This window comes from Cervus elaphus, chromosome 7 (genome assembly GCF_910594005.1).
Source record: "Cervus elaphus chromosome 7, mCerEla1.1, whole genome shotgun sequence".
Classification (NCBI taxonomy): domain Eukaryota; kingdom Metazoa; phylum Chordata; class Mammalia; order Artiodactyla; family Cervidae; genus Cervus; species Cervus elaphus.
In genome coordinates, this window is record NC_057821.1 from 21332949 (window position 1) to 21348281 (window position 15333).

Here is a 15333-nt window from a genome sequence, read left to right on the forward strand (position 1 = left end):
CCCAAACTGTGGATAAATCAAAGTTTCTTCTGTAAAAAAAAAAAAAAAAAAAATTAATGGGGAAATCAGAAATGACAGCTGTCTCTCCCCCAAGGAAATGGTGAGGAATAAGCAATTACCAGATACTGCTAGTGGTAAAGAACCCGCCTGCCAATGCAAGAGACAAAAGAAACTCGGGTTTGATGCCTGCATTGGGAAGATCCTCTGGAGAAAGGCGTGGCAGCCCACTCCAGTATTCTTGCCTGGAGAATCCCATATTCAGAGGAGCCTGGCGAGCTGCAGTCCATAGGGTCGCACAGAGTTGGATACAACTGAAGCGCCTGAGCACGCACGCACAAGTGATCAAAACGATGAAATTAACTAGTGTACAATAAAGCCTACTGCTGACTGAAATATAATTCCTTAACAGTAAGTGTATATGCTTTTGGCACTTGGGTTATAACAGATAAAGAGACAAGTCTCATGAACATAGGATGGAGAAGCCAGGCCAAAACTGAAAGATATTAAACTCTGTCTGAATATGAGTTTTGGCTTTAAAAAAACAAAATATGACATCTAGCACTGGTAATTCATGGAGAAAACAAGCTTCTTTTCACAATATTGATTCTGTTTCTCTCGAATGCACTTTTTGAGGAAGCCAGTAAGGATGTGGATTAAAGGGGCAGAAAATAGTTTTACCTCCCACTCCCCATCTTTATCATCCACTGATAGACTCAGCCTTTTCTGAATGTAGAGACACCGTCCCAAGAAAAAAAGAAAAGCCCATTTCAAGTCCTCTGTATGGCCATTTCACAGAGGATGTTCCAACATCTGGCTCACACATGCATCCCTCCTGTAAAATGCCGGCATCGTGAGCGATGATTCTGTTTCTGTGTGTTTTGGTGTGTGTGTGTGTTTTCTTTGTTTTTCTATATAATTTTGAAAGGTCACTTTTCATTTACAGTTATTACAAAATATTGGCTATATTCCCCATGTTGTACAATATATCCTTTTAGCCTACCTTACACCCAATAGTTTTACCTCCCTCTCCCCATCTCTATTTTGCTCCTCACTGCTTCCCTCCCAAACCGCTAGTTTGTTCTCTATTATCTGTGAGTCTGATTCCTTTTTGTTGTATTCACTTGTTTGGTATATTTTTTAGATTCCACATATAGGTGATTTATATAGTGTTTGTCCTTCTCTGTCTGACTTATTTCACTAAGCGTAACACCCTCCAAGTCCATCCACATTGCTGCAAATGGCAAAATTTCATTCTTTTTTTTAATGGCTGAGTGGTATTCCATTGTATATGATGTGTGTTTTCATTTAGTATCTCCAGTGCCCAGTACAGACATTGAAACAAAATGGGTGTTCCTTTAATGTTTGCTAAATAAATTGCTTTTGTCAAACCATCCCATCTTTAAAGGCTACTAAAGGGACTTCCCTGGCAGTCCAGTGGATAGGACTCTGCGCTTCTACTGCAGGGAACACAGGTTCAATCCCTGGTTGGGGAACTAAGATCTTGCATGCCACGTGGCGCAACCAAACAAAAAAAGTCATTAATAAAAAGGTAAAGGCTACTAAAAAATATATAAATAAACCATGTGTAAGTATGTGTGTGTTAGGGAGGGCGGGTATACCCAGTCCCAAGATCCCAACAATCTGTTTCCCAGACTTTTCTCTCTATCACCTGTACTCTTCAAACGCTTTAACATGTCTGAAATTGGGCTGTATCTAACAGCTATAATTCACGATGTTTTCATTGCTTTCTTAATGGTAACTACAATAATGGTACATACACGGCTGACACAGTTTTCAACAAAACACAGAAATATATGTTAATTCTAATACCTGTTTCTCATAGGGCCATGAAGCTTGCTAGATAAAAGCAGATGCAAAGCACCTAGACAGTGTTTGGGACACAGCAGATATGCGGCAAACACTGGTTCTCTTTCTCCATAACATGCATTTATAGAAAGTAGAGTGCTATTGCTTGAGTCAAAAAAGGAGTGTATGGAATTCAAATTCCAACACATACAACAGTAGCTAAGACCTACTGAGCCTCACTAGTAGATGTCAAGGACTGGGCATGTACAAACATCTCTACTATTTACATGCTATTTCACCAGATGTTTGTAAGAAAAGCTCTAATTGTTGGTTATGTCAGCTCCTTTTACTAGTTCTTGGAGATTCAAAGTTCCAACTCCTGCACTTGATGTGAAGTGAGACATTGAAGCCTCATTCTCGTACCTTTCCTATAACAGAACAATGAATGTTCTGATAAGCTTGCTACTGAACCAAATGAAAAAAGATTCTAAGTAAAATACATGTTCTTCGTAGAGTCAAAAGTTTGAGAAGACCTTAGTGTAAAAAAACAGATGGGGCTCCCTGGGCAGAAACCTCATGAGAAAGTCTTGGACAAGAAGACTAAAATATAATCTTGAAAGAAATTAGAGTCTGTCTTAAAAAAAAACAAAAACAAACTTTCAAATAGAAATATATACATCTATTCTTATTTTCTAGGTATATTGTGGTGGGTTGAGTACCTGTATCTTCTGATGCTATAATTCCTCATGCATACTTCTATTATAACATTTGCCTATCCCACTAAATTGTCATTATTTGCACACGTGTCTCCATCTCGGTGAGTGAGCTGTTGAAAGGAACACACCTTTCTTCTTCACATAGTACAAGGCACACAGCTGCTGCTCAACAAAAGATTGTTAACTAACTGAATGAAACCATGGAGTATGACAATAAGTAGAATGGCCTGAAATGTCATCAAATGTCTAAAGGCTTCTTCATAGGCCTGGCTCCTTTGTACACAACCACCACCTTAAACACGACCATCGCTCAAAGCATCCGGCCTACTGTGTGTCAGCAATGCCTTTAGTGTCCCCTTCTCACCACACTGCAAGTTCCCCAGAACCCACAGTCACACTCTGCAAATTAAGTAACTTGACCTGAAATGACCCTCCACGCAGTGGCCACCTAGCAGAAGTCAGGGGCTCGATGCACGCCAGTTTAGCTAACATCTCAAGGCCTTAGGACAGTAATCCCTGTTTTCTAAGAGACGGTCAACTGGCGAGTTAAGGACAAATCTGAAAAGACAAAAAGTCAACAGTTAAAAGGTACAGCTGGTATATGCCTCCATTTGCCCTCACTATATTAAATTTCTGAAAAGAGCTGCTCTGAGACAACGTAGATCAAGACAGCTGCATCCTGTAGCTGATAAAAAAAAAAAAAATCAGTAACTACAGTTCCCTTTTCAGCAGAAGCAGTGGTACTGTCCTCACAGACAGAATGCCAGTGCTCATCATCTCACGGTGAAGATTCTCCCAGTGGATTATACAGAGCAAAACCACTCAGTCTCCAACACAGAGTCCACTATGGCTGAGAGAGAGAGAACTCTGTCCCTGGGACCGAGGTCACCAGTGTGGTTTCTGGGAAGAATTAATCCGAAAGGATTAAGAATTTCTAACAAAGAATCATTCTACTATGTAGACATTAACCACAACAATACTGGTTTCAGATTCACCAATTGGTACATTACAGTATGGTTTTAATCTAGCTAATCTCATGAAAGGAGGGAGAGAGGGCTGAGACACCCCAAACCCTCTGCCTGATCAACACCAACTCCTTATATTTGTGAATCTCTGGTCGAAGCAGGCAGCTAAAGTAATCCTTTATACTACTTTAAATGATTGTGGTTGTTTTTAATATGATCATCCCTTTTTATTGAAATGCAGTTGATTTACAACGTTGGTTTGGTTTCCAATGTACAGCAAAGTGATTCAGTTACACAGATACATCCTTTCTCATATTCTTTTCCATTATGGTTTATTACAAGATATTGAATATATTAATAGTTCCCTGTGCTACGTGATAGGACCTTGTTTACCAGTTTTAAATGTACATAAAATGCCTTTTTCCTCCCTTTCTCAAAATGAAACTCTAAAGGAAGACTGGCAAATTCAAATTACCACGACTTCTGAACCTAGCTGGTAAGCATCACTTTCACACCCTACTTTTTTACATCCCATAGTTTAACAAGCCATTATCTGATTTAATGCTATAAAAAAAAAAACAAAACCACCATTTGAATTCCCATTTTAAATAGAAAAATAGGAGTCAGAGAAATCATTTGCCTAAGGTTTCCTACAGAGAAAGAAGCAAGTCCAAGATGAGAGGGGAAAGAAAGGAAAACAAGTACACTGGGTAAGCCTATTTGAATATAAAAAGACCCGGGCGGGGTGGCCGGGCGGTGAGGCCGAGTGGTGAGAAACACCAGCAACAACAAAAAAGGAAACCTAGAAATCCAGTTGCTCAATTTTGTATCCTTTTTCTGACAGCCCTTGAAAGAGCAGGCTTGTCTACATACACCATCCCCTTTGTTTCTTCACTAGAGAAAACATTCCTGCCAGCCTAGGAACACTCACTCAGGCAGTTAAAGAATAAATATTTACAACTAGCTGGAATTTCCAGTTCTTGGGTACTGAACGCAGATGGCAACCCTCATGCTCAATCGTCTACCCATCAAGCAGTCTTGAACTTGGCCGTCTCTCCCTATCCGACACGGAGTAACCCTTGGTGTCCAGGATTTAAAGAATCTATTGATATGTAAGTTGGAGCTAGTCAAGAACATTCTTCCATCTCTCTTGCCTCTAGAGCCTGGGAATAATTGCAGTGATTCACGGTAACATTCACCAAGGGCTTTCTCTGGGTCACACTCACCTAATTTCACAACAGCTCAGAGGACAGGCATTAAGGGTTTCCCATTTTATTATGAAAAAACCAAGTCAGTGATGCCAAGTATTTGACCAGTGATACATTGCCGGGACAGGAATTTAACCCGGTACACTCTTCACACTGACATCCTGACTTGGCGTCTTTATGTTGATAAACTGCACACTCACAAATTCCCTCCCTCCTCCCTTGGATAAAAGATGTTCACCTTTCTTCCCTTCAACAGTAGGTTTTTCTGACAGCAATGACTCTGTCTTCCCTGTCTTTGCATTGCCCAAAGTGCCTGGCATAACAGTGCCCATGCAATTTGTTATGTAATACAGATTTAAAAATAAAATTGCATCCTCTCCCTTGCTATTTAGCAGGGGAAACTTAAACTCGGGCTAGAAAGTACTGAAGGAAAAAGAACTGTCAAGCTTAAGTTCCATTTTCCAGCTCGCCTTCAAAAACAAAGCCCAAATAATGCAATTTATTTTCGTCAGTGGGCATTTTCCTGATGAAGACAGACAGAATTTATTGCTGGAAACCAACACTAAGTATTCTTTGGGCCAAAGAAAAAGGATCTCAGGCAGACATGGGGAATGAGCATCAGAAAAAAATCAATAAGCAGGTAAATCTACACGAAGTGTGACCGTGTAAAATTATAATAATTATGCCTTTGGTAGGCTAAGAAATGTGTAGTGTTAAAATGTATGACAGTAAGTCAGAAAGAGAAAAACAAATATATAATATCACTTATCTATGATACCCTGAAAAATAATACAGATGAACATATTTGCAAAGCAGAAATAAGAGACACAGGCATAGAGAACAGACATATGGATACCATGGGGACAGACTGGGAGACTGGGACTGAAATATATACATTACTGATGTTGTTTAGTTGCTTGAGTTGTGTCTGATTCTTCGTGACCCCCTAGCCTGTGGCTCACCAGGCTCCTCTGTCCATGAGATTTCCCAGGCAAGAATACTGGAGTAAGGTTGCCATTTCCTTCTCCAGAGGATCCTTCTGACCCAAAGACCAATGAGTCTGTATTTCTTGCATTGGCAGATGGATTCTTTACCACTGAACCACCAGGGAAGCCCATACACTATCGATACTACGTATTAAAATAGATAACTAATCCGAAACTACTGTATAGCATAGGGAACTCTACTCAGGGATCTGTGTGACTTAAATGGGGAAGAAATCCAAAAAAGAGGGGATAAATACATACGTATAGCTGATTCATTTTGCTGCGTAGCAGAAACAAACCAACACTGAAAAACAACTATACTCCAATAAAAATTATTACTAACTTAAAAAAATAAAATGTATGACAACAAAAACACAATACAAGAGAAGGATAGATATGTTTAAAGTCATTCAAGGCTGTTGTGTTGTCCGGAAAATAATAAAAAGTACACATTTATAAAATAGTTCATAATTTAACTGTGTGTTGTAATCTCTGGGGTATCCATGAAAAGTAAAGCAAAAAAAAAATGTGTACCTAAGAAGTTAATGAGAGGAAAAGTAGAATAATAAAAACACCTTATTAACAAGGAAGGGGGGAAGAGAACAGATAAGACAAATATAAAAAATAATAAGATGGTACATTTATACCCAAATATATGAGTAAAGAAAGCATTTTTAAATTACATTAAAAAATGTTACCACACTGAAATTTTCTAAACAACAAAACTGTTAGAATAGATTTTTTAAAATCTTCAATATGTTTACTTACAAAAGGCTTTCTTTATAAGCCAGGGGGAAAAGAAAAAGTAAAAGGATGGAAAAAGACAACATACAATTTGGAAAGTTGTATTAGGCTTTTTGTTTTGTTTTATAAGGAGTTCAGTAACTTCCAACTACTGTCCTTTGCTGCTTCTCTCAAAGTTCACACCTGGGAAGGAAAGAATAGAGATGATTCTGGAAGGCTGGGGTCCATTTTGATATTGAACTTGAAGGAAGAGCGTACTGAGAAACTCAGGCCACATTTCAGAGAAGGAAAGAGTCAGGCAGGTGAATGAATAAATAAACTGTGATACATCCAGACAATGAAACAGCACTAAAAACAAATCCGCCATCAAGTCATAAACAGACATGGAGGAAGCTTAAATGCAGATGACGGAGTGAAAGAAGTCAATCTGAAAAGACAAAACACTCCATGATTCCAACTACACGACATTCTGAAAAAGGCGAAACTGTAAGAGACAATGAAAAAGGTTAGTGGTTGATGGGGGGGAGGTGTGGGTAATGGGGAAGAAAGAAATGGGTAAACCACAGAGAATTTTTTGGCCAGTGAAACTATTCTGTATTTAATGGACATGCATCATTTACACAAACCCACAGGACACAAACAGCACCAAGAGTGAACTCTAAGGTAAACTATGGACTTTGGGTGATTATGATATGTCATTATAGGTTCCCTCTTGGTAAAAACTCTTTTGACTGATACCCCTGATACCTCTCTTTTGACTGATACCGATGATGGTGAATGAGGGGGAGGCGGTGCATGTAACTTCCCTCTCAATTTTGTTTTAAACCTAAAACTGCTCTAAAAAATGGTCTTTAAAAAGATTCAAAGAACAGTACACCATCAAGTAAATTGTACTTATAATTTGTTAATGCATAATTTTGTTTTAAAGTCAGACTCTGGATGTGTTTAATACAAAAATGGCTAATAGGCCACCAAGGTTAATAATGGACCAGCTGCTCCTGACAGAGGTAACCAAAAGGAACACCAGGGCCAATCCTCTGAGTGGAACATAACACAGGTGTTCTCAGGCTCATAAACAGGGAAAAAACATTAACCATTTTAAACACGACACACAGAGTCATTTTTACACATTAAGAGCCCATTAACTCCTGGGGCAAAATCTCAAATCGCCAGCAGCACCACCATACACACAGAATACAAATCCACCAGAAAATGGAAAAACTAAGTCTCAATTAGGCCCCCTGTGTTCTCTGATTCTCTTGTTTGACTCCACAAATCTCAGAGATAAACTAGGAACAAGCTGCACCATTAATAAGAGCTGGCAACCAGAAATCCATGCTCACTGGCTATTAAAATTAGAATCAGAGCTGGGCCCACAACACTGCCAGACAATGATGGACATAATTAAAACATGGGACAAGAAGCTTCGGCCTTCTCAGCCTCCATCCTAAAATGCAGGCCACACTAGAACCAAGGGGAAAGCTACAGAATGCTTTGGTGCTACTGTCTCTTAAAAAATAAACAATAAAAAATAGATACTAGAATATTTTTTATATATGGAGGAGATATGAACAAGGAAAAAACTACTCGCCCTGACATGCAGTCTCCTCCATGGAGTCTGCATCTTTGGGCCCACCTTTCCCAGGACCTAAGACATAGCCTGGAACAAAGCAAGTGCTCTATTGATGGAACTCAATGGAACCATCAAAGAAACATACCAAGGTCACTTGCCAAGGTCACTCGGTGTAGACCATACTCCACTACCATCATTACCACCCCCAAAAAGAAAGTACCTTAAATACTAGGAACAAAGTCTAAATGATTGCTGAGTGTACACAGAGAAAGAGGAGACAGATATGCAGAAACCAAAAATGAAGTAAGTTTTAGGCAAATCTGACCCAACATTGCAAACCTCAGCCAGTCCTCCCAAGAAAGAATGGATTGGCACATAAACCACTGTCGAGCGGCTCTTCCTCAATTAAAACAAGGATACTTCCCTTTTTTCAAGTTAGCACAGTAAAACAAAGCCCTACCTATCTTTCTTGTGGGTCCTTTCAGCTGTCATTTTAAAAAATGTTTTAAATCACAAAATAATACTTTCATTATAAAAAATAATTTTAAAAATCAATTCTAATTCTACCTCCTAAATTTAATAGCATAATATTAGCATCTATGCTTTTTTATTTTCCTATGTTTATATTTGTTTTTCCTAATGAGAAACCTTCTTTTGAACCCTTAACAATACCTCATGATCATCCTTCCACATTATTAAATATTCCATTTAACCAAATCCTATCACTGCATCAATTATATTTTCTCTTTTTTGGAGGCAATATCAAGGTGATCCAGTGACTTATTCCCAAGTATCTAAATCCTTCTTCAATCTGCTGCCTGCCCTAACAGTTCTTTCCTTAAAGCTGACACTCCAAGGAAGCACAATGTTTTGCCTCCTGAGTCCCTGTGTTTGAACTGCAGTTATTTTATTTAATTGGAGGTCAAGCATCTCCCTTTTCTTTCCCAAAATCCAGCTACTCAAAGCCTTGTTTTAATTGTGAACCATATTTAATTGAGATGGTTTTTCAGAAAGTCACAAGACACCGTGTGTGCCTTTGAACGTTTACTCCTGCCTCTATTAGTAAATCTTTTTTTCTGAACTTCCACATTTCAAAGAAGTTAAAAATACACCAAGATTGTAAAGCAATCATCCTTCAATTAAAAATAAATTTAAAAAAATATACTAGGAGCTTTAAAGACTACCTTCAGAGTCAATTAGCACCAATGAACTTTTATCCAGTCACTTAGATAAAAGATTCACCTGATGAATGTTTATTTCAATAATGAAGAAACACTACACTGCTAGTATAGAAAGATGAAGGCATTTGGATGTCTTAAATATATAAAATTGAGTCCCTTGATATGCAAATGTGGTGCAGAATGATAGCAGATTAGAGTGGACCAGAGAAAAAACTCTCTCCCTCGCTCTTTTAGGTAATAAGTTTGGACCAATGGAAAAGTACACAGGCAGAATGGTCTCTTTTAAATTTTAAGTGGGTTTTATCAAGTCTCAGCGGCAGTGTTTTTCTTTGAGAATACACTGCAAAATGTCAATCAAAATCTGAGAACTATGATTCAATAGCCAAATCTGTAGTTAATTCACAGCCTTTTGGAGAAGTACCTTATGATTATGGAAGGGCTAAGTAAATACATCATGACTGTAACTGTGCTATGCAGAACACCTTCAGTAGGTCAGGCATTTTATATACTTTATTCCTAGTCTTAATGAACTTGGGAGACAAGTGAGAAAACAGAGACAGACAAAATTGAAGTGAAACACCCTTGGTCACTCAGCTAGTGTCAGAGCCAGGCTTCCTATCCAGTGCCTTCTGATGCCAAAACCCAGGCTCATGGACCAATGACTATAAATAAACCACCCTCCCGGTCCCCTCAGTTTCATCTGAGACACTGATTGGACAAGCCCAGGGAGAAATATCAATCTTGTTACTAAACACTGCCAGCCCCACCTGCATCCTCAGGGTTACCTGGGGGTAAGGCAGAGTCTTCTTAAACCACATCACAGAAAACATCCGCTGGAAGTGGAAGGGAATAGAAAAAAGTCTTTCTTCTTGCTTTTGTTCAAAGTGTGTTATGCAAAATGAAACCGTAAATGGGGAAACAAGGAATAGATCTAGATGTACAGTCTGATGCCAGAATCTATCCCAAAGGCAAAGATTCTCGGTTTTGTACATTAGAAACACTTAACAGAGCTTTTAAATATACTGATTCCTAAAAGTACTCATTCTGAGTCCTGTTCTCAGAAATTCTAATTTGGTCTACAGTGAGGTCCAAGTACCAGAATTTTTTAAAAGTTCTCTAGATGATTAATGGAAAACCACTTAGAAGCACTGCCCCAGAAGAGATGTGCCCGAGAACACAATGACACCCCACTCCAGTACTCTTGCCTGGAAAATCCCAGGGACAGGGGAGCCTGGTGGGCTACCGTCTATGCGGTCGTACAGAGTCGGACACGACTGAAGCGACTTAGCAGCAGCAGAAGAGATGTGCATGTGTTTCAGTGTGCGTGTGTGTGAAGCTAAATAGCAACAAGCAGCTCTTGTCTCTTCTGACATATACCTGGTAAAATCTGGAGCTGAGGGACCTAAAGGTTAGTGGGAAGGACAGACAGCTGGGCTGCGTTACCTGGGCCGTATCCTCCATGAGGCCCCGGATCTTCTCCACCACATCGTTGCGCCGGTGCTGGCGCAGGGCGCTAATTAACTGGGCCAGGCTGGCCTCGGGGCCCCGGATGGTCCAGTGCTGCAGCGCTGCGTAGGCGCGCTCGTGGTCCGCCGTGTACCCGTTGGAGAAAGCGGCCACCTCCCTCTCGCTGGCATTGCACAGAAACTGATAGATATCCTTCCACTGGCTTCCCACTTGGGCTGCTACCAGCTTCAGGATGTCAATACCTATACCAGACACAAAACAAAATAAAAAACAAATACAGAAAGGTGAGGTCTTTATAGAAGGCCGTTCTAACAAACTTAAAAAAGCATGCTTTCCCATGCTCTAGTCAAGGGAATGCAGTGTCTTCTAGAAGCACTTGGCATATGCCGCCCATCCTTGGGATGAGTTAGCCCCACTCCTGCAAACGTCACCTGGGGAAAGTGGAACCGAAAGAAGGAGCAACCTGGAAGAATAATAAATCGCCCCTTAAAGATGTTTTGAAAGCCAAACTCAAGGTACTCAAGGTGATTCCTTTATTTGCTGCTAAAAACTGGAACCAAATAAAATAGAGGCTCCCAGATTAAAAAAAAAAAAAAAAAGATGACTTCATGAAATCTAAAAAAAGGTAAGCCACAGGTTCAAACTGCAGTGGAGTTAATCCAGCACTGTCTGGGTAAAGGGTGTTCAGAGTCGAGGCTATGGTGTCCAATACAAAAACTGACAAACACCTATCTGATCCAGTCCAATTCCTTCTCATGCTTTAAAATACTATACTCAAAAGGCAACTTTCTCATCTATTAATATTCAGTCTCCTAAGTTGACTTGCACAGTTATAATGAAGACAACAGCAAAATGACAGTATAATAACAATAGCTATCATCTTCCAGATATTATGTGAAGGCATTAGCTCCTGGAACATTTTTATAAAGTATTAACATTTCAATTGTCTGGGTTTAAAAAAAAAAACAAAAAAACAGAAAAGTAAGATAATTTGCCCAATATCACAAAGATAAGCAGGTTGGATTTTGAACCCAACTCACAGGATACTGAGTCATTCTAGCTCATTGGTTACTTGTAAATCCGTCAGTGTGGGTCTGTAGTTCCCAGACCTGATGATCAGAGTGTGAAATGCCAAAATCAAATCCTGAGGTCTGATAACTAGGATAAGCACCTGGCATCCACCCGCTGTGAAGTAGGGGCTTCCCTGCATGGCAAAATTTGGTGTCCTCCTCTATAAGGTACATCTCTCTGCAATTATGCATTGGCTTTGCCCACATTTATTCAATATAACCCCGCAATAAGGACTCTGGTAGTTACTACCATAGGTGAATGAGTCCTCGGAGTCAACACCATATCATTCAATAGCCATACTCACATGCCCAGATATCAGAGTTATTATAGCTAACAATGTCTTGGCTAACTGTAGCTAGCAAAGATGATGTGGTGTATGTATATACAGGGGAATACTACTCAGCCATAAAAAATGAAATAGTGCCATTTGAGCAACATAGATGGACCTCAAGATTATCATACTAAGTAAGTCAGAAACAGACAAATAACATATGGTACCAACTAATATATGCTATCTAAAATATGACACAAACGAACGTAGTTACAAAACAAACAGATTCACAGATGTAGAAACAAACTTGTGGTTTCCAAAGGGGCAAGGGAGCGAGGGAGGAATTAATTAGGAGTTTGGGATTAGCAGATACAAACTATGATATAAAACATAGATAAGCAACAGGGTCCTACTGTATAGCATAGGGAACTATATTCAATACCTTGTAATAAACCGCAATGGAAAAGAATCTGAAAAAGAATATATATGTGCAAAACTGAATCACTTCAGCGTACTCCAGAAACTACCACAACATTGTAAATCAACTATACTTCAATTTTTAAAGTAAAAACCTTGAAAAAAAAAAAAAAGTCTTGAAAACATTTACGACTCAAAAAAATAAATAAATAAATAAATAAATGGAGTCAAGTTCCCAAGTGAAGCTTGAAGAAGAAAGCAAAGGAAAAAGTGAAATTTTCAATTAACTAGAGGTTAGTCAGGAGGGAAAAAAAAGAAAAAAAAAAAAACACGTTTTTTGCTCCAATCAGTTGTTGAAGAAAATATTTATAAAATAAACTATCCTTTTTTGCCTAAGAAGAGAGCACTAAGAATTCCAGAAGTGTCCTTGTAAATCAAAGACTCTGTGGTTTGCATATCCGTGGAAACCCTTCCTCAATCACACCATGCCACTGAGGAAGATGATTTGGAAGACTGTGGGAATATCCTGCACCAATCCCCTGAAAACGGTTTCGGAAAGTAAGTGCCTGGTAGCAGGCTGCTTTCTTGAAAACTGTAAAAGTGGGATACCACACTTTGAGAAATGACTGTGCTTCTCACACTATTTTCCCTGGCAGTGTGAAATACACTTGAACTCATTGCTTTTTAGTTTTCATAGCAATATTTAGCCAGATACATAGCTTTTGATTTCAAGTAAACAGACTCCTCAAAAAAAAAAAAAAATCCTATTTAAAACCCCACAGGTAACTTTCAGAAGCAACCAGTTCTTTGTGGTTGATGTAGTCGAATCTTCCAGACACCAAAAGGCATCTTCGTCCCTGAATCTTAATGTAGGTCAATTTGAGGAAGGCCCACAGTGTCTTGCATGGAAACATGACTATGTTTTCTTGTACGTGGGACCTTTGCTTAAATCTTCATGATGCCAGTGACAGTGTGGCTTTGGGCAAACCACTAACTGTCATGTTCATTTCCTCATTTGTACGGTGGAGATACTCAGGACAGTCCCTGGGGATGAGCTGATTAACATTTTCTATAGAGTCGATTTATTTTTGGAAGTACCCCATCATTATAAATGCTCCATACACTGGGCACTACAACTAAAGACAAAATGCATTTCTGATGCAAACATGCAGGCTTTATGGAGTAATTACAGAGTTTAAAAGGCTTACGCTTAACAATAGCTCCTTCTTCCAAAAGCCAGCATTTATACTTTTTTTTCAGCCACAAAAATTACAAAAAAAAAAAGAAAACATGAAGAATGGGTGCAATGAGATTTTCCTTCAACTAAGATTGACTGGAAGCTAAATTTAAGGACCATGAATCAGGTTTCACCTTATTCTTCTACTATGTAAACATGGGAGTCAACTCATGTGAACCAGCCTGGCCCCTCCCACTGTAGAGCGGATACAGACAAGATGGCGGAGGCAACCACTGGCTCTGGAGACCCCAGCCTCTCAGCCTAGCACAGGATCGCAGACCCACCACAGGAGAAGACCAGTCTGAACTAGCCCAGGACTCTAGGTGCACCTTGCCCCCAGTCCCACCATCGCCACCAAAGAGAAAAGAAAAACCTGCAGCGTATTTCACAAGTACTCACTGGGCACTCACTGTTCACTGTGTTTGCTGAACTGAAAGCCCTTGTGAGATTTTAAGACGAAGAGTTTAGCACCAAGAAAATGAAGTCAAGCCGATGGAGCACAGAATTTGATGGGATCTTAAAGTGTTCTTTGTTTAGAAAAAAAAGTTTCAGGCAAAATCAATAATACAAGTATAAGAAAAGCAGTAGAATGATTAACTGAGATCACTGTCTCTGAGGAGAGGGGACTTCAAAGGTATTCACAAGGTTCAACTTCCAAAGCTGCTTGGTGGGAGAACAGGTCTTTGTATTTTATTACTGTATTTGATATTTATTTTTATTTTGCTACTCCTTTTAAAGCTATATATGTTATATATATATATAAAACACTTCTACAGACACGCATTCATATATAACTCATATATGCACATACTATTATGTGGAATATATAAATTTTCTTTAAGTGTTTAATTTTATTGGTGAGGAATCTCATGGAGTAAGATTAGTGACGTGACCAAGTTCAAGGCTGCCTAGCTAGTTAGTGGCACCTCTGCTGCGGATCATATGGAATGTGGTGTCATAGAGGAACATTATTATTCGCTTGAATTCTGCTCCTAGGGCACAGTCCACATATGAATGCACTCAGGGTTGGCCATGACGTGTGTACTTCTTCCTGGCCTGTTATTACTGACCAAGCAGATGCTGGGAGTTTTTCTCTGAGGATACCAACTGTACTTCTTTAAACTATCGTCCCTTAAAAAAAAAAAAAAAAAGGAAGTTTCAGCAATCTTTTTCTGTACAGGGCAAGAGTAAATACTGAGAACTATACAGTCTCTGGTGCAGGTTCTCAATTCTGTTGTTAGGTGACAGCAGCCGTAAGCAACACAAATGAGCCCATGTGCTGTAGTTCTGCCACCTCTGAGATGGTAGCAGTTTAAACTGCTTAAACAGTTTAAACCAGGATGTACGGAATGAAAACAGTGAAGAGACGAATGTGTTTAGCATAAGCTTTTTGCTGGTACTACATTCTCATCATTTAAAAGACTGAAGTATCAAATGGCAAAAAGACTGAGAAAGCACTGTGTTAAAAGAAATACACACACAAAAATGAAAGTTCCTACCCCAGTGATTAACATCACTGTGAAATGCTAGTGAAACTGAGACCAAGTCTCTGCTTGGCAGGGTGCCCTGGTCATCTGTCCATCAGAGTTCTGAGAATTTTCACTGAAGACAGTTACTATGTGTTGAATTCATCTTAACTTGTTTAGCCGAACTTCTTTTTCCTTAGGTTGAAAAGCAATACAATTGTCAGC

At 39.3% G+C, this 15333-nt stretch overlaps 1 protein-coding gene across 1 annotated transcript in view; it reads right to left on the bottom strand.

Annotated features, from left to right (window-relative positions):
* TNFRSF21 (TNF receptor superfamily member 21) overlaps window positions 1-15333 on the bottom strand; it is a 61961-nt gene that overhangs the window by 16260 nt on the left and 30368 nt on the right. Inside the window, exon 4 of the mRNA XM_043907670.1 lies at window positions 10623-10888. Within this exon, the coding sequence (XP_043763605.1) occupies window positions 10623-10888 (266 nt within the window). The remainder of the gene's footprint in view (window positions 1-10622; window positions 10889-15333) is intronic.